The sequence below is a fragment of the Tribolium madens genome, unplaced genomic scaffold (genome assembly GCF_015345945.1).
Source record: "Tribolium madens isolate multiple individuals breed KSU strain unplaced genomic scaffold, Tmad_KSU_1.1 Scaffold_91;HRSCAF=231;Tcas5.2_LG7, whole genome shotgun sequence".
In the NCBI taxonomy this organism is placed as follows: Eukaryota; Metazoa; Arthropoda; class Insecta; order Coleoptera; family Tenebrionidae; genus Tribolium; species Tribolium madens.
Window position 1 is genome coordinate 9310572 of NW_025401063.1, and position 21684 is coordinate 9332255.

The 21684-nt window shown below is 37.1% G+C and overlaps 3 protein-coding genes across 6 annotated transcripts in view; 1 reads left to right on the plus strand and 2 right to left on the minus strand.

The window, feature by feature from the left end:
• The first annotated feature begins 260 nt into the window (after positions 1 to 260).
• Positions 261 to 1579, plus strand: LOC123011827 (NADH dehydrogenase [ubiquinone] iron-sulfur protein 4, mitochondrial). 3 transcript variants are annotated; one of them, XM_044409468.1, is made up of 4 exons: positions 261 to 416; positions 459 to 621; positions 671 to 846; positions 897 to 1579. In XM_044409468.1, exons 1-4 carry the CDS (start codon positions 361 to 363, stop codon positions 1075 to 1077), a joined length of 576 nt encoding a protein of 191 aa, XP_044265403.1. In that variant the 5' UTR covers positions 261 to 360; the 3' UTR covers positions 1078 to 1579. The 3 variants fall into 3 exon arrangements, with proteins under 3 accessions (XP_044265403.1, XP_044265404.1, XP_044265405.1); XM_044409469.1 differs by having other exon boundaries at positions 262 to 413; XM_044409470.1 differs by having other exon boundaries at positions 266 to 416; positions 471 to 621.
• The window catches only part of LOC123011825 (sodium channel protein 60E-like), a 66195-nt gene continuing 45611 nt past the window's right edge, over positions 1101 to 21684 (minus strand). For both annotated transcript variants that reach the window (XM_044409467.1, XM_044409466.1), the window contains exons 3-27: positions 18447 to 18667; positions 14404 to 14587; positions 13259 to 13616; positions 12785 to 13205; positions 12568 to 12734; positions 12362 to 12506; positions 10399 to 10616; positions 10083 to 10253; positions 9839 to 10032; positions 9521 to 9626; positions 9348 to 9473; positions 8527 to 8701; positions 7890 to 8011; positions 7663 to 7840; positions 7302 to 7605; positions 6936 to 7251; positions 5955 to 6230; positions 5803 to 5907; positions 5561 to 5752; positions 5223 to 5511; positions 4975 to 5168; positions 4450 to 4925; positions 4178 to 4397; positions 3991 to 4130; positions 1101 to 3916 (exon numbers count right to left, since the gene is read on the minus strand). In XM_044409467.1, coding sequence (XP_044265402.1) covers positions 3082 to 3916; positions 3991 to 4130; positions 4178 to 4397; positions 4450 to 4925; positions 4975 to 5168; positions 5223 to 5511; positions 5561 to 5752; positions 5803 to 5907; positions 5955 to 6230; positions 6936 to 7251; positions 7302 to 7605; positions 7663 to 7840; positions 7890 to 8011; positions 8527 to 8701; positions 9348 to 9473; positions 9521 to 9626; positions 9839 to 10032; positions 10083 to 10253; positions 10399 to 10616; positions 12362 to 12506; positions 12568 to 12734; positions 12785 to 13205; positions 13259 to 13616; positions 14404 to 14587; positions 18447 to 18667 — 6133 coding nt within the window. In that variant the 3' untranslated portion in view covers positions 1101 to 3081. The remainder of the gene's footprint in view (positions 3917 to 3990; positions 4131 to 4177; positions 4398 to 4449; positions 4926 to 4974; positions 5169 to 5222; positions 5512 to 5560; positions 5753 to 5802; positions 5908 to 5954; positions 6231 to 6935; positions 7252 to 7301; positions 7606 to 7662; positions 7841 to 7889; positions 8012 to 8526; positions 8702 to 9347; positions 9474 to 9520; positions 9627 to 9838; positions 10033 to 10082; positions 10254 to 10398; positions 10617 to 12361; positions 12507 to 12567; positions 12735 to 12784; positions 13206 to 13258; positions 13617 to 14403; positions 14588 to 18446; positions 18668 to 21684) is intronic.
• Positions 6337 to 6834, minus strand: LOC123011828. Its single transcript, XM_044409471.1, has one exon. The coding sequence runs from the start codon at positions 6832 to 6834 to the stop codon at positions 6337 to 6339; it is 498 nt and encodes a 165-aa protein (XP_044265406.1).

A 21684-nucleotide genomic window follows, 5' to 3' on the forward strand; every position in this document is an offset into this window, starting at 1 on the left:
TCATTTTTTTATTATATTCAAGAGTGGGTGGAGGTGTGTCACTTATCATGTAATTTTAATTCCCCCTAGGAACCACCAAAACGGTTTTGAGTGAATATTAATAACTTTTTCAGTTGAGAGAAATTGCCGATTGCAAGTTTTAAAATTGACACAGTGTATAAATTTAAATAAAATAAAACTTTATCAATGTTTTATCGATTTTTACCATAAAAAAATTTGAATTTAGCAGAAAATTCTTTATTAGGCTGGTTGCGGCTGGTGGCTACCCTGAATTTTGACAATTGACGTAACATCGATTGTCCGTGTTTATAAAAAAGTAAAAAAAAATCGTCAGCAGTTCACTAATTGGACTATTTTCAAATGGCTTCTATAATTTTGCGTTCAAGGGCACTTCAAAAGTGCCCTAGTTTAAAGTGGTGAGTTTTTAAATTTGTTTGGTAATCTAACCTCAAAGTTAGGTCTCTTGCTAGTATTTCAACAACTTCAAGTCGTCAAAGTGATGATATATCTAAAGCTATTAATCAAAAAGAAGCTCCACAAATTAACGATTTGGCCCTTCTTAATCCTGAGGAAGTCGAACAACGTAAACGTTTACAAGGTTACATAACAGTGGACGCAACTGTAGGTTTTTATATTTATTGGTGTACGGTAGTAATAATTAGGATTTTAGACTGATATTTCTTGTGTGACGGGGGTTCCTGAGGAGCACGTCAAGGAACGTTTGGTGCGTATCTATGAACCTGCTAAAAATGCAATGCAAAGTGGGACTGACAATACTGGACATTGGGAAATGGATTTTGATACTCGCGAGCGATGGGAAAACCCTTTGATGGGGTGGTGTTCGACGTAAGTTTTTGTAATTTTAGAATTATTGTTATTGAAAAAAACTGTCATAGCGGGGACCCATTGTCCAACATGAAAATACAGTTTTCAAGCAAAGAGGACGCAATTCAATTCTGTGAGAAAAATGGCTGGCAGTGGTACGTCCAGGAGAGTTCGTTTGAGAGACCATTTAAGCCAAAGTCTTATGGCATTAATTTTTCATGGAACAAACGTACTCGAGTGTCTACCAAGTAGTTTGAATTAAAAAGAGATTGATTAATTTGGTTTTATTTTTAATTTAAAAGCTATAACTTTGACAATTTAAAGATTTGTACACAAGTCTACTCTAGTGTTTCTGCTACTATATTAAAATTAACAATGATATTTAAAATATCTGATGAAGGCAATCTAGGTAAACGTTATCACTAGCAATATAAATAGCTAACAAAACAGCAAAAGCTGCGTGTCGAAACGCAGTTTCAGGCACGCGGCCCCATAACTTTGGCGATTATATACATTTATTAAATATTTTGGCAATAAACTTTATTCAAACCTGCCTCATAAAATGCAACAATACGTTTGTAACAATTTATGAAAGTCCTGACGGGAGGAGGTTGATCCTTCCGTTGGGACCCGTCTTTGATACACAATATCACAATGAATAAAACCTTTTTTAGCATGTAGTAAGGAAGAAGAAATTTTTCATATAAACAAGTTATAATTTTATTTTCAAGCAATAAAGTAAAGTTGTTCTCTACATGATCAGTTTTATGTACACTACTGTTTCAATGCACACGTCTGGCCCCCTGATTAGCTTTAATTTTGTCAACAAGCGAACAAAAACTAAATTTTGGACATATGTTAAAGAAGAATGTTAGGAAGAACAAGTTTCATTTCCAACTAAAAGTACAGGATCTGAAAATTTTGGCTCTGAGTGTTTCTAATCAACTGATAATAGCGCAATAAATATCTTATTTTAAATGTGGTAACAATCGTGTTGGTTGCATTTTCGTACCTCCATTTAAGCTGCTATGTACAGAAAAATAGTTGATAAGTGATATGTTACGATGATGGTGAGAGAGAAAACGAACAGAGGTTAAATGGAGGACGAAAAAGCGTACAAAAACTGTAGTCTTTTTGTGTAGGCCTTTGAGTAATGTACAGTTATATTGTCAACATATATTTACACATCTTTTATGACTATTAAAATAACGCCAACAAAAATATGTCATGCTAAATTATTTATTATCCTTAAACGCTACATATTATTTTTGCTACTGATTGTACGATGTCTCTTTTTGTAGAGATATAGTCATAGTTTAGAGTTTAATTGACTTAATAATAACCTGTACGTTAAGTTATTGATTAATTCTCTTAACTATACAAACTTCAGATTCAAAAGATTATAAACTCACTCATTTCATAATGATCTATATCTACATGTTTCAAAAATTCATATTTTTTCTTGTTTTCATGTTTTATGTACAATATGCCCAAAGCATCTGAATTAGAATTAATTCGCTTTATCATTTTTCTTTTTACAATAACCTTAAAAAAGTAATTCCTAATTATACAAAATAAAAAAATTGTGGACAGGACCAGGCGTCGTAGTTATTTTGAAATGTGATAATTTATTTTAAAATTGAAGAAAAGCACTAAGCAAACCTGTAATTTAATGAATAAAAAAACAATTTTGATAATCTACCATTTAGAGTCCAGAAATCAAAAGAACTTCATTTGTGATATAATTGGTTATTAGTGAGGTTTTCATTCTTTTTTTTTTTCTAGTGATATACATCTGTAGTTGAAAGTTGACCACCACCTTTTAATAACTTTATTTTTATACTATTTTATATTAGCATAAGTATTTATCTGCTTGAAATGAGTTCTTATTGCATACTTATTATGATAAGTTTTGTTAAACTTGTGGTGATTATTATTTTACAACAATCAGAGATCAGAGTGCCAAAAATATGAGTTCTTTTGGTTTTGGGACAATTGCAGGCATTGCATGATCTAGAAATTTATAAATATGCCAAAGCTACTACTAGCTTCTAAAAAATCATGCTGGTGTTCCGTTGTAAAAATTACAACTGCCCTAAGCAGATTATTTTGCCGAAAATAAATTGTGTTCGTACTACTTGTGAAATGTTGGTTTTCACAAACCAGGGATGTATTTGGTCGAAACGACGCCTGTTCCTACACTTCCTAATCTACAATTAATAATTATTGCAATAGTTCGGTGTGTGCGGGTTCAGATCAGCTATCTGTGGTGTTACCGTTTTGGTTATTCGCGTCAGTGTCCGTCACCTGTGTCAAGTCGGTATCACAAACGTCCTCGTTAGTGACTTTAATTGTGGGTGTGGCTTCGTCATCGTCCTGATTGTACTCCTCACTTTCCCTATGAACTAACACTTGAACAACGGTGGCCTCGCTCTGTTGTCGTTGCAGAGGAGGCTTAAGGATGGGTGCTTCTGGCGAGGCTTCCGTCACTAAAATACTAACGTCCGCACTGTTAAGTGGTTCGGATTCGGCCCTGTGGGCGGGCGTGATGCCGCCCCCCGTCGGTCTGGCCTTGACCGAACCTACCCGTTTTCTTCGAATGATGCTGCCCCGCTTTGGCTTAGGGTCCTCGGCCATCGCCGGGTGAAGTGACTGCGTCGAGCGCTTAGACGTTGGCGGCGAGGCCGAGTCGTCCGACTTTTCCACCGCGTCTTGATGACGTAGGAAGAACGGGAAATTGTAGATGCTTCGGCGGCGCGCCGGTGGCACCGCGGTCACCGGCGTCGTGGCCTCGGGGGTGGCCTCGCTTACCTTTATGTTTACATCGGCGGCGTCGCGCGTCAAATCCAGCTCCTCTGGGTCCATGTTGGTGGCGCTTGAGAGCAACAGCAGCGGCAAATTCAGCCACGGTCCGCCTAGCTCGCTGAGGTCGCTCGCGTCAGAGGCCCTAGAGGACTTGCGAGAAGAGGCGCGACTCCCTCGATGCACATGCAGGAAAGCGGACAGACGCCCCTGCCACCCGCCTCCAGGGGACGAAGTCTGCGTCATCTCGTCCACCTCTTCCTGCACACGTTCGCGCTCTTTCTTGCGCCTTAACAGACACGAATTAATATCACGTACACAAAAAAAAACTATAGATTATTTTCCAAATGGAAATCGACTCACTTTACGTAGTCTCGGAAGGTTTTCTGGATCAACCTAGCGGCCTTATCTTGCCGTTTCCAAATCCGAGTCGAGGAAACAATTTCCAGCTCTTTTCGCGTCGGAAACTGTTTCTTGAATTTGATATCCATTTGTTCTTGTAACTGGAAGAGATAATATTAATCCAGTTTCTACTTCCTTTTGTACTCACCTGTCTAAAGTTATCAGTCTCTTCCACGTGACCGAGCACGTGTTTAACTAACGCGTGTAGAATATCTAAACAATGGATTTTATTGCCCTTAGCGATGGGCAGATTGAAGCTCACTAAAGCAACGGTATTAGGTTTCGAGATGCCTAAAGGAGGATCTAAAGAAGCGATGAAATCGGAAAGTTGAGAGAATCGAATAAACTGAGTGGCATGAGGATCGTATCTGAAATCAAACTTGAATTTTAACACAAATTCCTCTTGCAACAAAAACGTACTTGCTCCACCGGATATAGAACATTTCGAGATCATCCTCGACGATCCCGATCTCTTCTTCCTGATGAGCCTGATTGAAGTTCTCCAAAATGATAGCTATATACATATTTATCACTATCATGTAATTTATTATGATGAAACTGGTAAAGTAGATGATAGATAGAAGAGGATATCCGCAGTCGCCGTTTGACTGATTCTTATAATGTGGATCGCATTCTGGAGGTTCGATCATTAACGATTCTAAAACGTCGTTCCATCCAGCTGAAGTTATCAGTCTGAAGAGCAAATGCATCGATCTTCCGAAAGTTTGGAAGTTGACCATGTCGTCGAGAGCACCTTGTTGCTTTACGTGACCGAAGAGGAACATTCCGATTATAGCATAAATGAAGGTGATTAAGGCTAGAAGAGCCCCTATGTTGAAAAGGGCAGGCAAAGACACAATGAGGGCAAAAAGCAACTTTCGGATGCCTTTGGCCGCCTAGAAAACCACATTCAACACAAACACTACAATTATAACATAAATTTACTTTTATTAAGCGCAAAATGCGTCCTATCCTAAACACCCTGACCACCCGTAGTAAAGTCGGCGACACGGGAAAATCAATCATGATGTCTTCCATTAAAATGCCGAGAATGGAAGCCAATACTAGTAAAAAGTCGAACACATTCCACGGAACCGTGAAGTAGTGATACCTTAGTCCTATTATCTTGACGATAGCCTCTGCAACCACAACCGAAATTAAATTTTGATTTTCTTTTAAAAACGTTTAGTTACCTAAACCGAATACTGTAGTGAAAAACGCGTTACTAACTTCTAAAATGAAGAACACAGCATGGGGCTGATTGTAATGTTCGATCCCCATCGATAACATATTAAGAAAAATCAACACGAATATTGCTATTTCGAATCTGCGCGAGTTCGACAGGTCATAAAACATTGCCAGAAATTGGTTCATTGGTCTTTTAATGACCTTTTGGGGTTTTTTCCTCCCGAGCTTTTTCATGGCGGTGTAATAGTGCTTTTGGCTTTCGGTGAGGAACATCTCTAGCACACCACCTTCGTACTGGAACAATTTTTCAAGATTTGCTCACAAAGCTTCAATTCCTGCTTACCTTTTTTTTCAACATGTTGAAATTATCGATGATGACTCCGATAAACAAATTTAAAGTAAAAAAAGAACCACAGACTATAAAAATAACGAAGTAAATGTAAGCGTAAAGGTTAGCCTCCCGTTGGGGTTGCAAATCAACCCCTCGGGCGTCTACCGCGTCGGCCATTACTTCCATCCAACCCTCAAACGTAGCCTTAAATCACAACACTAAACCTATTTGGTAATACTCTAAGACAAACTTACCACTTGGAACAGTGCAAGATAGGCGATTCCAACGTGATCGAAAGATATCTTGGAATTGATCCAAGTGTAGTTGAGAGTTAAACAATCCTGGCGAGTGTTAACAATCTACAAAAATATTTCTAAATCGTGAATATCTATTGATTAGTTCTTACTTCTATGGGCACTAATTCGTCGTTTTCGTCAAGACATTTGTAGAATTTTCCACGGAAAAACTGTACACCCATGATGGAAAAAATCAACCAAAATACTAGACACACTAACAACACGTTGAAGATGCTAGGGATTGCGTACATTAAAGCGTTGACCACGATTCTCATCCCTTGCCACCGGCTAATGGCACGTAACGGTCGTAAGGCTCTTAATGTTCGTAATGAACGTAAAACTCGCAAGTTTTCGTTTTCCTCAATCAGTAAACTGAAGAGGGAGACCTGGAATACAATAATGAAAGAACATGCCAGGCGACGCCTTATCAGGGCCTATAAAGACGAAAATTTGTGGTTACGATTTATTCTTATCAGTATGTACATGGAGAACTTATGAGAGTGAATACATGAGATCGAAATGTGCACTGTTCACAAGGAAAACACCAATTCCGTATAGAAAGGTATTGATAAAGCCGAAAAGGCCTGCAATCATATCAAGAACTCTTGATTCGTTGGTTGAGTCTAGGGTCTGAATCAGGGAAGCTAGGGCGTAATCTATACAAGCAATACCAGTAAAGATACGTTCAGCGATCACCCAACACATCACCGATGTGAGAATATCACTACCTATCGCAATATACAGAATTATCCAAATTGTTGTACCTACTAACGCGGTAAAAACTATAAAACGGAAAAGAGTTCCTGTAGGGTAGATGGGAGAAGCCAGAAATCCACAAAGAACACCTAACAGAAATTCTGCTAGTTTTAGTACTCCTTTAGTGGTTTTGAAATGGTTGAGATTTCGTTTCAAAAAATCCAAAATACTGCGGAGACTGGTGTTAGAGTCTGGTGGTGTCGAGGTCGCAGATTCTATATCCAGTTGTGACATTTTTCTATTATATATTTTTTTAAACTAAGTTTTTTGTCACAATGACAAGTAACCTAACAAATTTTCGTCTTTGCCATTTTTTAGTTTGTCTGTTTACTTACGAAAACTATTAAAAAGTCTAACAAAGTCCAAAAGCTGGTAAAATACTTGTGGAACCCCAGCGCGATCCATTTTAACAACATCTCGATAATAAAAATAATCGAAAACGCTAAGTTCGTCCAATAGAGAACGCTTTTCAAGTCCGGACTTTCATCCAAATGAATATCCTCAAAGCACAGTGTCACACTAGACGCGAAAATCAACACCAAAATAAACCACTCGAATCCGGGAGTGTCAACAACTCGTAAAACCATTGTCCTTATCTTTGTCCACTTTTTACCAACACTAGTGTTCAAGCAGTAATTGAAACAAGCGCACCTGCAATACAAACATTAGTGTTGATCCAGTCACGTTCGTTGGAGAGTTACTGTTGGTAACAATGATGGGGAAAACAGTTTGGTGGTACTTTAGGCGGTTTCTTGTTACCGAAACCGGGAAAGTTTCCCATTCCGTCAATGTATTGCCCTTTGGAGTTTCTTCGGCCACCAACGGTTAACTCGTCTACGTAGGACACTAAAGTTTGCCACGGCTTCTGACTGTCATCTTCGTGCTCGCCCCTCTTGTTGCAATTTTTATGGGAATCCGGACATAAAGCGGACTCTTCGTCGTGTTCCGTGTCGACGGATGTTCCCCTGTCGATGTTTTTCATCTCTACACTTTCGGTATTTTCTTCTGGAAAACCCACAAATCCGTGAATCGTTTGGAGCTATTGCGAAAGTAAATTCTTACCTTTACTATCATTCGTGGTTCCTCTGCCCGAAGACATGTTCTGGAGTAATCTAACGTCAGTCTTTTTGTTTTCGATAAGTCGTGCCTTCTCCGCATTATCACTCTCTTCTGAGTTACCGTTAATCAATGTCGAATATCTCCTCGCATACTTTTCCTCATTCTCTCCTTCTTGTATTGTCTAGAACCGAGTTATTGTTTCCATTCCATTTGTGAGTAATTAGGTTTACCTGATAGTCCGGTGGATGATCATAACTTATGATTGAGATCGGCCTATTCATCGCTTCTTGGTAACTGCGTTTGTCCCTAGGAAATCCAACCACAGTTTCCTGTATAGCTTTAGTTGTTATTCCTGGAGGAAGAAGGGTCACGTTAGATCGACCAAAGACAATAAATCTTGTCAACAGGTTATTGAGCGACATCGTGTATAAATTGCCGAAATTAGAAAAGCATTAAGTTGAACGTTAAAATAGATACATAATATGAGTCGCGGCTGTTGCAGTTACCATCATTTTGTGGGCTTTATCAAACTAGGACGTGATACGAAGGAGAATAAACAAAAGAGAAATCGATATCTAGCCGTTGGAACCGTCAAAAGGATAACGAAATAATGCAAATGAAGCTTGTTAGAGAGCTGTAAAGGTTTACCGGAAATGATTTACGCATCAATCCACTGAGCGTAATGTTTAATAAATAATTATGAATCCTGGACCTGAAATTCTACAGTTGGCGTTGCTGAATTAATTTTTATGAAAGATTCCCTCTGGTTTTGATCATGGAAATGGTAATTTTTCTCTTTGTTCTCTCTAAGACGCCTAATTTGTCACGAAATGGCTGTAGCTTAGCAAACGCATAATGGATAAATACCTGTTTTGAACGCTTCTTCCTCAGCTCGCCTTTGCATGACTTCCCGGACAATCTGCTCCAGTCGTGAATTGTTTTCGTTTTGTTTTTGTTCTTGCATTCGTTGCTGTCGCCGCTTCCTGATCAAGTCCCGGATCCGTTCAAAGCTCTGAGCTAATTTCGACTCATCTCCAACTTCCTGTACAACATTTTTGTTTGTTTTGTAAATTACTTTCCGACAGGAGGATTTTCTAGATACATGCATTCTGGCAAGTTCCTCAAAAGTTCTATCATTATTTTGTGTTTTTCCAACTCGGTCCAATGTGTTAAGTGGGTAACTTTTGATACAGTGAAAATGCATGTTTTCGTGTTTTTTTTCTAACTTCTAAACTAAATGCTAAACCACCAGTTTAGGTTGAAAAACTGGTAATTTGATTTTGCGCTATGTTTATAGCGATTGCGTTTGGTGTTGTGCTTAGCACTGTTTTTTTCAGCATTGTCCAATAAGCAAAGCAATTAAACAGGAATTAGTTACTTACCTAATGCATTAACACACATATTTATGTACATTTCGCTTGCAAACGACAATATCACAGGGATTTAGAATTTGTGCTAGATTATCCTTGTTAGAAGAGTGCATGCACACAAATAAAACAACAAAAGAGGTAAGAATTAGTCAAACAAAAAAACAGTCACAAACCCGCTCCTGGTCTTCTACTGGATAACATAAATTTGGTTCGGGTCTACATAAATTTTGTGTGGGAAAAAATAATAAACCTGTGAAGAAGAAAAAACATAAAGTAACATAAACAGCCATGCAGGTAGGGTGTGAATCGATTCGGTACCTCTTTTCGCGTTTTGAGCTCTTCGGAATTGAAACTGTTGAGTAACAAAGCCAAGAACAAGTTCAAGACCATGAAGTTTCCCATTACTAGAGTAGGAAGGAAAACAGCGAGGCACGTGCCAGGTCCCTGCGATTACGAAAATTACTCGGTGTTGTATTGGGGGCGATTCTCACCTCGGTACTCTCCGCGCGCATGCAATCCCACAAAGGTTCGATCCATTCGCCGCAAAGGATCCGAAAAATCATCATGAACGAATGAAAAAAATCAGTGAAATTCCATCTAAAACGGAAAACACAAAATTGTTACAACTGAAATGTTTACATTTAAGGAATTCAAGGAAATTGCGTCTCTTAAGTGTTGGTTGTTCTGTTTTTAATTATCCCAACAGAACCGTTTCATGGGTCGTAAAAAATATCACCCTCGTAAAACCCTTGTACTTGTCATTTTGTCGCCGAATTAAATATGAAACAACCCTTGAATTCCAGACTTACCTAGGAACGGGGTCGGGATAGAACTTCTCGGGAGTGTAGTCTTTGGCGAAAAGTTGCATTCCTATTACGGCAAAAATATAAATGACGATAACAAGAACAAAGGTAAGATTCCCCAAAGCTCCTATCGTGCTAATTATGATGCTGAGCAACACTTTCATAGTTATCCACGATTGAGCCAGCTTTAGAACTCTCAACTACGGAGAAGATAAAAGTTAGGAAACGTCTAGTCAGTTTTTTGACTCACCAATCGCAATCCTCGCAGTACCGATAACCCATCGACAAGTTCGAATATCAGATCTAGAACGCTCGCCGAAACTATAATTAAATCAAAGATGTTCCAGCCGCAGTAGAAAAATTCTTTGCTGAGCGCCATCAGCTTCAGGCAACATTCGAACGTAAAAATGGAAGTAAAAACCTAAAAATAAATATGGATTTCAGCGTTTGCGTTTTTGTTAGCAATGTAGGTATAATTAAGCGACTTTAATTGAATGAGTTTTGGTCGCACAATTGAGTTGATTGAATTGCTAACCGAGTGAAAATGGATAATAGGGTCGACTCACTTTATTGCCTATGTCTAGAGCCTTGAGCACGTCGTCGCTCATGCCGTGGTGCTCCATGGCTAGGAACATGGTATTGAGCACAATGCAGACTGTAATAGCAAGCTCGAAGAGTGGGTCCCGGACTATTCGATAGAGGGCTTGCTGAAACTGCAACCATCCATCGTAGTCCACACAGCACTGTTCACAACCGGAACAGTTTCGATCCGGAATCTGGTCGTCTAAAATGTATTTTTCAATTAACGAAAGGGATTCAATTGGGACACTGGCGCTTAAATGTCCGAATTTGTGGTCGTAAAGTTCAGAAGGGTTAGTCGGGGACAATTAAGTTTTTCGTGGTTTAGACATAGTTGGAATTGCCGAAATTGGACGAGACGAGAAAGGTGAAACAACGAAATTACAATTCCGCTTCTCTGAGGCGAAAATTCCAGAGCGTTATCTCTAGGATTAATTCTCTCGTGTTTTTACGAATTAACTGTAAAACGAGTGAAAAATACGAGGGTTGTTTGATAAATGTGCTAAAATTCCTAGTAAAAGAAATTTTTTTTGGTAACAATGATTTTTATTTTTCAATATAATCTTCATTAAGATCTATGCACTTCATCCAACAACTTTCTAATTTTTTTAACCCATCGGAAAAAAAAAAGATTTTTCGAGTGCTGCAAAATATTCATTCACCACGGCTATGGTTTCTTTGTTTGAATGAAATCTCTCTTCACCAAGCTAAATTTTTAGATTTGAATGTAGGTAGAAGTCACACGATGCTAAATCTGGTGAATAGGGTGAATTCGAACTAATTCAAATAATAATTCAGCGAGTGCTGCAATCTCCCTTAGGGTACGCATTTGGTGCCCAGTCAACAATTGCGGCATTCATCTTGCACAATTTTTTTTCATACAAAGTGTACCCGTTTAGTAGAGATGCCTACAATTTCAGCAACTTCCCTAACTTTCACCCGGCGATCTTCCAAGACAATTTTGTGGATTTTTCCCACAATTTGTGAAGTCGTGACGTCGACAGAGCGCCCATAGCGCGCTTCATCTTGGGTGGATGTTTGACCCCGTTTAAATTCGTTTATCCAGAAATAGATAGTGTTCAACGAAGGTGCAGAATCTCCACGTACTTCCTCTAGTTCTTTTTTACCTGATCGGATGGCCATTTTTTTTAAATAAAAATGTTTTATCACAGCGCTAAATTCGTTTTTTTTTCATTCTCGAAATTTCTTCAAACAACTTACGAGTATTTTTAAAATTCCCTAACTTTTCAACCAGGCGTCAATTTTTGTTGAAACTTTAACAGACTTACTCTGAAAGATGACATATCTCACTTGCGGTTCGCCAAATTAATTGACGCACGTGGTCATAGCTTTTTACCAGGCATTTCAAACAACCCTCATATATCAAACAGGTAAACTTAAAATGAAAACTTTTAGTGAAGGTGGTTAAGTCAGCTTTGTTTAAATACACAACACAAAGTTAATTAAATTCTGTTTAATATACAGAGTGTCCGGAAAGTCGCGCATCTCTGTGACACTGTATCATCGAGCGGTGCCCTAGACTACAAGAAAAATGTTTACAACAATCTATCTATAAAAATTTTGAGGTTTGCACTTTGACTATTTATTTCTGTTAGAAAAATAATTTTCAAAATTTTCCAAGTACAGGTTGTTAGAAGAGGAAACAAGGAAGCTGTATCCTAAAGTGTAACTCTGTTTAGTGTCATTTGTGGCTTTTATTGGCAAAATTTTTGTACCTTTACTAAACAATTATAAAAAACATATCCAAAATTATCACTATCATAAAAAAAAACATTAAAAAAATGTCACGTCAAAAAATAAATGTCAAAATTTTTTGACAGATAGAATTTTTTAAACATTTTTTAGTCCTCTGGGGCCTACCCAGTTACTCCCTTTCAAGGAAGTGCGCGTGTTTCCGGACACCTGTATATTTTTTAATTCCACACTTACCGATAACGACAATGTGTGATAGATAATCCGGCGGAAGGGCGTACATCTGCTTCTTTTTCTTGCAACTTCCTACTCCGTTGCACTTGATTACTTTGATCTCTTTGGGGCTAAGAGCCACCGTAACAGGTGTCACCTCTATCCTTTGCTGCAACAGATTAGTCGAATCGATAAAGCGCTGAACTCGTATATCACGAATAAAAACGTACCCGTGGCGGCTGCTGCGGTAAGTGTGAAGCCACATCCTCCGACGTGGCGTCCCCTTCGGTTTCGTGGTCGTCCACCACGCCGGAATCATCCAGCGAGGACTCCCGGTTGTTACCCTCGCCACTATTGCTGCTCGCTTGCCTACTGCTGAGCCCCGTTCGTGTGGGCGCTACTCAAGGAAAGAGTAATGACGGCAATAGTGCAATTAGCGGATCTTACCGAGCGTGTTGGAAGGGTGCAAGGTGTCTGGACACCTGGGGTCGGAGAGCTGCACGTGGCGGGGAGGGGGCAGTGGCAGAGGCAGCATCTGCGGACGCGAGGAGCTCCTGCTATGACGTGGGCTGGGACTGGGACTCGGCGTGACGGACCTATTAGGCTTGGGCGAAGTTTTTGCCGAGTCTTCTTTAGCATTGGCAGCTTCGACGGCAGCGGAGCTGCTTGGGGATTTGTTGGGATTGTTGGTGCTTCGATTTCGCTTTCTTCGTCTAGTCTTTTTTCGCGTGTATGACGACAGAAGGACGCCTTTCCTCGCGTCGATTTTTTTGATTTTGTGCTTCGACAGTTTTTTTACGTTTAGACTCGAGGGGTCAAAGCTGAACGTGGAATCTTCGCGGTGATCCACGAGTTCTTTTTTGCGTTCCTGCAACCGTCACATTTTGTTATTGTTACAGCAGACGGAAAACTCCTCCTTACCTCTTGCGTTATTTCTGCTTCCTCTTCGTAACTTAGCGCTACCACAGCCAACATTAGATTAATTAGGTAAAACGAACCGAAAAAAACTACCACTGTAAAAAACGAAACACTTATTGGACCACACGATGACAGCACCATATTGTAAACGTTCTCCCAATAGTCGAGCGTGATGAGCTGAAAGGTGGTGAGCATCGACCAAAGGAAGTTATCGAAACTTGTGTATCCATGGTTGGGATTTTCACCAACACAGATGCACGTATGTGTCGAGGGGCAGTGTCGAGAGCCCGTCACGTTACCACAGAGCAAGGGTTCGCCCGTTTCGTTGCGTACTATCCAGTTGTTAGGGTCGCTCGTCCAACTACAAGAAAAACAAATTCAGAGAAGCGAAATGCTGTTAATTGAAACAAGCAAAAAGTAATATATGCTCAACTCTTGCTGGATAAACCATCGAAACCGCAGCAGGAAGCTGGTGTGGACATGTAATTGAAAAGTAATTTACCGAAACTGGTGAAACTTTTACCGCTGAATTGAAAGATTAATGGAAATTTAATAACAAATCAAAACATCGAATGTTTTCTGGTTGCAAAAATCTGATCAAAAGAGGATCGATTAACAGACAATTGGAAAATGATTAATTTACAAACGAAACGATTAAAAGATGCAACACTGAGAAATAATTTAAAATGGGTACTGAAAAAATTTTGGAATATTTCAAAGTTAAAAATGTTTTCGGGAAAAAACAGGCATACATGAAACCTTACCCAACTATTCGGTAACGCTAATCGTCATCATAACTGAAACGTTTAATCTATTTACTCGTAACTAATAAAAAGAACAAGTGAAATTTTTTTTGAAGTAAAGAGAAAAATCGTTTATTCGAATCTTTTGTTGATTTGAATCGGTGCCATTTGTCACAAGCGAGATGCTACATTGGACATCATCATCATTCACCCGCTTTTATTCTGAAATACGAAATTTTCAGTAGATAAATGAGGCCAATTCGGTTTCCAATGAATCAAAGTCGTTTTAGTGAAAAGCGCCCCTGGAGGCAAACAGGTGTTTGAGTCTCCGATTCCAAATCCAAAGCTTCGTTGTAAAAGCTTTTATTACATCATGCAGAAAAGTCGAAATTTTAAACAACATACTTGAACCAAGTTTCGTAGGTGGCGTTGTGATCGTCCATTTTGAGAACGCACTTGTTGCGTAATTCACCCTTGTAAACTTGCAAGGCGAATAATGCGAACACCATCAAACAGAAAATGGTTAACGTCATGACTTCCGCGAGCTGCTTGAACGAATGGAGAAGCGCATTGATGATGGTTTTCAAACCTGGAACAAGAGTGAGAAATCAGTCGCGATTCATAAGTCTGCATTGGTCTGTCGAGGATTAAAATCAGTAAAATAATTTTAATAACAGAACTATGATAAAAACGTAATTTACAGCTCATGTTTGTTCTATTTGTAATGGAAAGTGTACACACTCGTGTCCGTGTGTCCGACGATCTTAATCTGGGATTGTTGACAAAACTGTCTACGAGTTTGCCACTTTCCATGCGTTCCAACAAGGCTACTAATTCTCATGAAAATAAATAACGTGACCGCTATCCGAGTTGCAAATCCGGTCCTGTCAGTCGTGCACTGTCGCTTTACTAACATGCACCGTTTTATCGCACTTGCGATAATTTGCTCGCGTGTGAGTCAACCCATATATGGCTGTTCTTTCAAGGGCACTAATCTGAGGCTCAAATCGAAAACGGGCTAGCGGCACCACATTTTGCTTTTTAACCGCAGACACAAAAACCCATGTGAAACTACGTATACAGGATGTTCAAAAAATCGCGCACTTCCTTGAAAGGGAGTAATTGGGTAGTCCCCCAGAGTACTGAAAAAAATACAATGTAAGATATTATACTTGGAATTTTTAGTGCAAAGTTGCTTATTTTGGGAGGAATTGATTTTTGTTTTTTTTATTTTATATTTTTATTATCAAATTTTAGTGATGACTGAGAAATATCGCGCATTAACACCACTCCGAATTGCTTGTGTTTAGATTAGATTTATTTCTTTTAAGGAAAAAGGATATTTCGATTTTCTATTACCTGTTTAGTTATCCCTGTAATTAAAAGGATCGATGATGAGATTACAGGAAATTATCTAGGAAAATTGAAATTGATCACTGAATAAACATTATGCTCGACTAGATAAATAAGTCTTTTGGAGACTCTTGTTTTAGCTAATATAAAAGAGATAATATCTAAAACAAATTTCAGTTATCCCTCATCAGGAACAGGTTACAAAAATGTGCGAATCTGGTGAATAATAAGTAACTTCTTATTAACTTTTTATTTGATTTAGGTAATCATAATAAAACAAGTATAATTTTTTGAATAATTTTAAATTGCATTTTATCAAATTAATCTATATTCTCACTCAATACTTATCTAAGGAAGGGTTTATCTTTATGTCTTCGTCGCATGGTTGTCAACCGTTTCATTGCAAGTTTTTAAGTGAACAGCAGAAAAAAAACAGACTGGGATGTCTCCAGTGACACAACTATCTAACGTTTGAATATGAGTAGGTAGTTGCATTCATTTTGTACAGCTGATGTAGAACTTGAAATGTCCTTAGGGACATTTCCAGGGATTCCCATTTAAAGACACTTTTTTGACTTTTACACTTCTGCGGACACAGTATTCAAGTAATTCACGTCGATAGTCAAAGGTTCAATCATTATTTTATTCGCGAAGATTCTAGGATCTATAAATTTGAGTCTGTTATACCTCAAGCCCAAATATTACAAATGGGCGATGCCTTTAAAAGCTTTCTGTTGGATAACTTCCAATTCGTTGTAGTTAAAATAAATCTTTTTCAATTTTCGGAGCTCGAAGAATGCTCGCCTAAGCAAAAATTTGATTCTGTTACATTGAAAATTTATAATTTGCAAATTTGAACCATTTGCGAACCACTGTGACCGCCATAATCCCTAATTGTTGTAGGTGTCACAAGAAAGTTGTTTTAAGTTGTTTACTCCATCGAAAATACCATCTTCAATTTGTTGTGACTTAAATTTAATGTTTCTAATTTCGGGGCCAACAAAAACACTTCTGCAGACACATTTAGGTTTCCATTTAGGATTTCGATTGTTTTGAGGTTGGGAACGTTTCAGAAAGCCACAGGATCATAGTTGCCGAGTGTGGTTGTACGGAGGTGTTTGATGTTTCCTACAGAGTCTCCCTGTGATTTTGGTATTTTCTGCTGTTTCGTAGGTTTGAGTGATGAGTTATGACGTTTTCGAAGACTATTCGTTTAATGCACAATTATGGTGGTGTTGTACGGATTGTCCCGATGGAGGTGTACTTTTATTTTAACATTCTGGAAGGAATCGCAATCTGATGAGGTGGTCAGTTTAATAAATAAAATCACTGTTAAAGTTAGGACACACTGCTTGTTGCACATGAAAAGTACGATGTAAAACTCTCGCATGAGAACAGTCTGAAAGAGGTCGTGGTTGCAGTCAATAACAACTTTGTTTTGATAATTCTCATCAATGCAGTAAATTAATAAATGGAAAAAAATATTGTTTTAATTTTTATTATCTCTTTAGTTTATGAATATATTTTCATTGCATCTGAGGTAAAATTGTGGAGCAAATCTGAGTGCAATATCTCCGAATTAAACGCATCGAAAGATTATTTAGAATTCAAATAGTTTGTTTCACATTTAAAAAAAATGTAGCTGTAATTTATTCTCCACAGATAGCGAGAACAATAACATGTTTATTATTAAAAACCGTGTAGATCGTAGTTGCAAGTCACTTAATGTTAATGCAAATTTTGAATGATGGAAGTGATTGATGGTTTTAACCTAGAAAATGGATGGATTGTTTAAAAATTGATTCGTTGTGGATTGAAACGTGCAGTATTGACTGTGAAAAATAGAGCTGGCCCGGAAGTGGAACTGATTCTCCTATAAAATCTTAAGCAGACATACATTTTTCGTACGTACCTATTACAAAGAAGAAGAAAGAAAACAAGCATCGAGTGATTGTCTACATCATATTCAGGATCCGCCATCTCAGCTACTGTCTTTTGTTATTAAGTACTTAAGTTGGAATTTTGATATTTTGTAAAAATATTTTTGATTATAGTACAGAATGTCCCACAAAAATGGCATGCTATTATTTTTGTGCCCATTAGGATGCCTTTTTAGGTTGTACTATCTATATCCCCAACATGTTTTTTCAAATTGGTTCAGGGATTTCTGTAAAAAACGTAAAACCAAAAATTGTAGGTACTTACTTTAAGCAAAATCTAATAATTTTGTTAATGATACCAATGACTATAGAGTGTGCACAATTATTTACCTTCAAACTTGAAAGAAGTTTTTTATTTTATATTTTTTATTATTTGATACGGTATTAAAAAACGAACTTTTTTTTTAATTACAACCCTCTTGCAAATCTTAATAAAACATTTGGAGTTATTTACCAAAAATTTGTTTTGGGAGAAAGAGGAAGAAGTCCCTTTAAAATATTTGCGTACGTGAAGCATACAAGATTTTTTTCACGAGTTTTCTAAAGCACCAAATTGATAAATTTACTTATTTAAATAATTATGTCCTACATGACATTTGTAAATAAGACAAATTTTAATTAACAATACTTTTACTGATTTTACGAGTATAATAATAACATTATGATTTATTAATTACCATAAATCAGATCTTTTTGATCGTTGATATGAATTAACTACAAAATAACATCAAATTGCGTCGTGGTTAGACTTATCCGAGACCTATCATTTGTAAATAATGACACTTTAAGTACTGCTTTGCCAACTTTTAAACGACCTATAAAACATAAAACAAAATTCACTTTTGCATATCGCTGGTGCGCACACGAGCATCAATGTCGCAAAATTCCATTTATTAAAAATAAAGTTTTGTTTATTGTTTAGGTTTTATAAGCTATCGGTACACCTGTAGCTTTGGTACTTAATTTTTTATCGTAAAGCATAAAAACTTTAGAAGCTATAAAATCACTATCTCAATCACATAATTACCCATTATGATAGTACATAAAAGTGACCACGGGATAGCTTGCTATTATCGACACTGACGTGTTTTTGCGATAAATTAATTTTATTGCTACCATTTTCCTCGTCAAGTTAAAAAGGCAAGTGGGGCTAACCTGGGAGAATCGAGATGGTCTTGAGGGCTCGTAAGACGCGAAACGTTCGCAAACCGGCGAGATTCCCCACCTCCATGCCGATGGTGGCGTAGCCGCTGGTGATGACGACGAAATCCAACCAATTCCATGGATTCCTTAGATATGTGTACTTATTTAATATAAAACCTTTAGCGATGCTCTTTATTATCATTTCAGCCGTATATATGGCTAAAAAAATATACCTGAAACAAAGAAAATACAATAGTAGATACTATTTTATTTATATTTTTAAATTTTTGCAGAAATAAGGAAAGGAAGAACGCACTTTATTACAATTTTACTGGAGTAGTAAAATCTATTTTCTAGAACGCCTAATGGAACGAAATATGAAAATTTGTTAGCAAAATTTATCGACATTAAAGAAATAACTATAATTAATCTAATTGCCCAATACAGATTGAACAATAATTTCTCGATTATACTTGGAATTTCTCCATAGGGAGTAGGTATTTTAAGAGTTTTAAGTTATTGTAGTGAGGATAATTAGTGGTGAAGAATGAGCAATATTCCAAATATTTATTCAATTATTCAACGAGCATATAAAGATGTCTATTATGCACAAAGGTGAAGTTTTTTAATCGCCTAAGAGAATAATAGCCATTATACAGTGTGTCAATTTTAAAAGTTGTAATTGGCAATATCTCTAAAAGTGAAAAAATTATTGAGAATCACTCAAAATCGTTTCGGTGGTTAATAGAGGGAATCAAAATGACTTGGTAAGTGACCAACCTTCACTCACCTTTGAATATAATATAAAAAAATTAAAATTTAAAGTCTTCGTTTTTAAATAACTTGTTTTCATAAGAAATGAAAAGAGAAAAGATGGTGATTCCGAAACGAAAGCATGATGTTACCAATACGAGCATAGCGAGTATGACATGAGTGTGTTGTATGACATTTTTGAAAAGCGCTTGTGATGAACTTTCCAACGATGTATCACAAATAGGGTTGTACCATTTAAAATTTTCAATTTGGGGTGGCTGTGGCTTCAAGCCTCACTTACTATGTCATTTTGATTCCCCCTAGGAACCATTAAAACGGTTTTGAGTGATTCTCAATAACTTTTTTAATTCTAGAGATATTGCCGATAACAAGTTTTGAAATTGACACCCTGTATATGCGGGACTTGAAATTTCTAGTTTTGGTATTGACAAAGTTAACGTTTGGAAGTTGTCTTTTAATTTAATTAATAAAAATGTGAAATTGCGTTCAAACAGTAGCTCGTGGAATATGAACAATCGTGGAATATGAATTCACGAGTAGGTATAATCCACGGAGTGTAATATGAACTGAATCATGTGTCTACGGATACGCCTATAATAACATTATTAAAGTGAAACTTTTATTCCATCGCCTCAAACATTTTCGTCCATATATCGCATGTCGCATTACAGCCGGCCCCCGAGTAGGGGTAAAGTGAAAGGCGCTCGGCAGAGCAGCCAAGGCCAATATGGCCCATGGCTCGCATCAGCTGACCGTGTAGAATTTATATTCTTACTCATTCGTGCAAGTGCTCCGCGGTATTTGTGTGTTTTGATGAGTGTATTGATCCGAAAAAAGTTTTCACTCCCATCGTGGTTTCTTTAAACAATAACAGTTTTTTATTTAACAGTCGTAGATAAAGACTTTTTTCAAGTAGAATATAAAAAGACAACGCTTTTTTTATAAAGAACATCTAAATTTTATAACGAATTGAATAAGTTGGCAAAATGCGTTTTTTTAATTTGTATGCAGTTGACTTTTGCTGATTTGAACTTGAAATAATAATAAAGTGAAGCAAGAAGTTTTATTTTATGGAAAGCAAGAAAAGAGAATTGTAATGACAAATGCGTGTGTTACAATTTGGAACAAAATAAATATTTTCAGCAAAAAATCAGCAAAAACGACAATCTTTAGAAAAGCAGATTACAAGGGATAGACGAACAACGGATGGATGGAAAGTGTTTTTACATCGTTGTTTACCGACCTCTTCACTGCTGTTTTCCAAGTAGGTATGTACCTACACCATATACGAGTAAAAAACCGAAATTATTGTAACTGATATTTTTCCGTCGCGAGCGTTTAAAATTTAAAAAAATATGCTATGCTTTGAAAAAATGTCTCTGAAGTTTATTGATTTGTTAATATTGTTCTGGAGGAGTATGTTCTCGGGGTTAAAGCTCGATTTCAACTGGTGGCGAGCTATATGCGACTTGTAATTATTTATGGCTCCGGTCAAATTAAAGCTGGAAGGGTTGGCCCTTAATCTCCACATACCAGTAATTACCCTGTGAATGAGTAACGAGCGCTCGTATTTCAACTCTCTATAATCCCACAAAGTTAACAATGGACTTTTATCGACACTTTCTATCGATTTAACAATTAAACTAGTCAAGGACGTTGTCTAACTTGATTTTATTGCTTCCACAACAAATGATAATGAGTCCTGTCTTTGTAACAATGTTGATTCTGGCCAAGTGTGACAGTGCGTCGTTTCCATAATAATTAACAACAACGTCAGCTTAATTAAATAGAAAGTGCACTCATCTGGATCTTAGACTCGGATATGAACAAAGTGTCATCAACTGAACAACAAGGTAGTTGCGGATTACGACCGAGGAGAGAGAATCTCATTATATTTTTCCATCTTATCTCAGTTCGCGCCACTGTTTTCAGCTTTTTGTAACACAAACTTTGTATGAGACGGAGAACATCTTCCTTTTAAACTCTTAAAAGTCTGTTTTTTTTTTACAGAATTAAACAGCAGTCTACCAAATGGGTGCTGCCATTTATAAAATAGCAATTTCAAGAAATTTATACACTTTGCTTTTTTAAAGCTAAATAAATGAAAATTTTTATTAATCTTGACGCAAATTCTGTATGTATAATAATCAAAAAGCGTGGAATTTTGAATGTATATTTGTATTAGATTTATGCCTCATTGGGTATGTAGTGCTTCCTTATTTTATAGGCCTGAAAGTTAACAAATCAATTATTCCATGTAATTGACAGTCTAGAGTATTAACTGGTTTTGCATACAATTCTGAAAAGCGATATTAGCTGTCGAAAATGCATTTAGCTTAAAAAATCTAATTAATTAAATTAAATAGTTAAATAATTGAGGCATATAAGAACATTTTCAAAATTCTGCGTATTTATTTAAAAATAACATCTTGGAAATTTGTTTCTCATAAACTTTGTTTTTACAGAAGTGATTGTA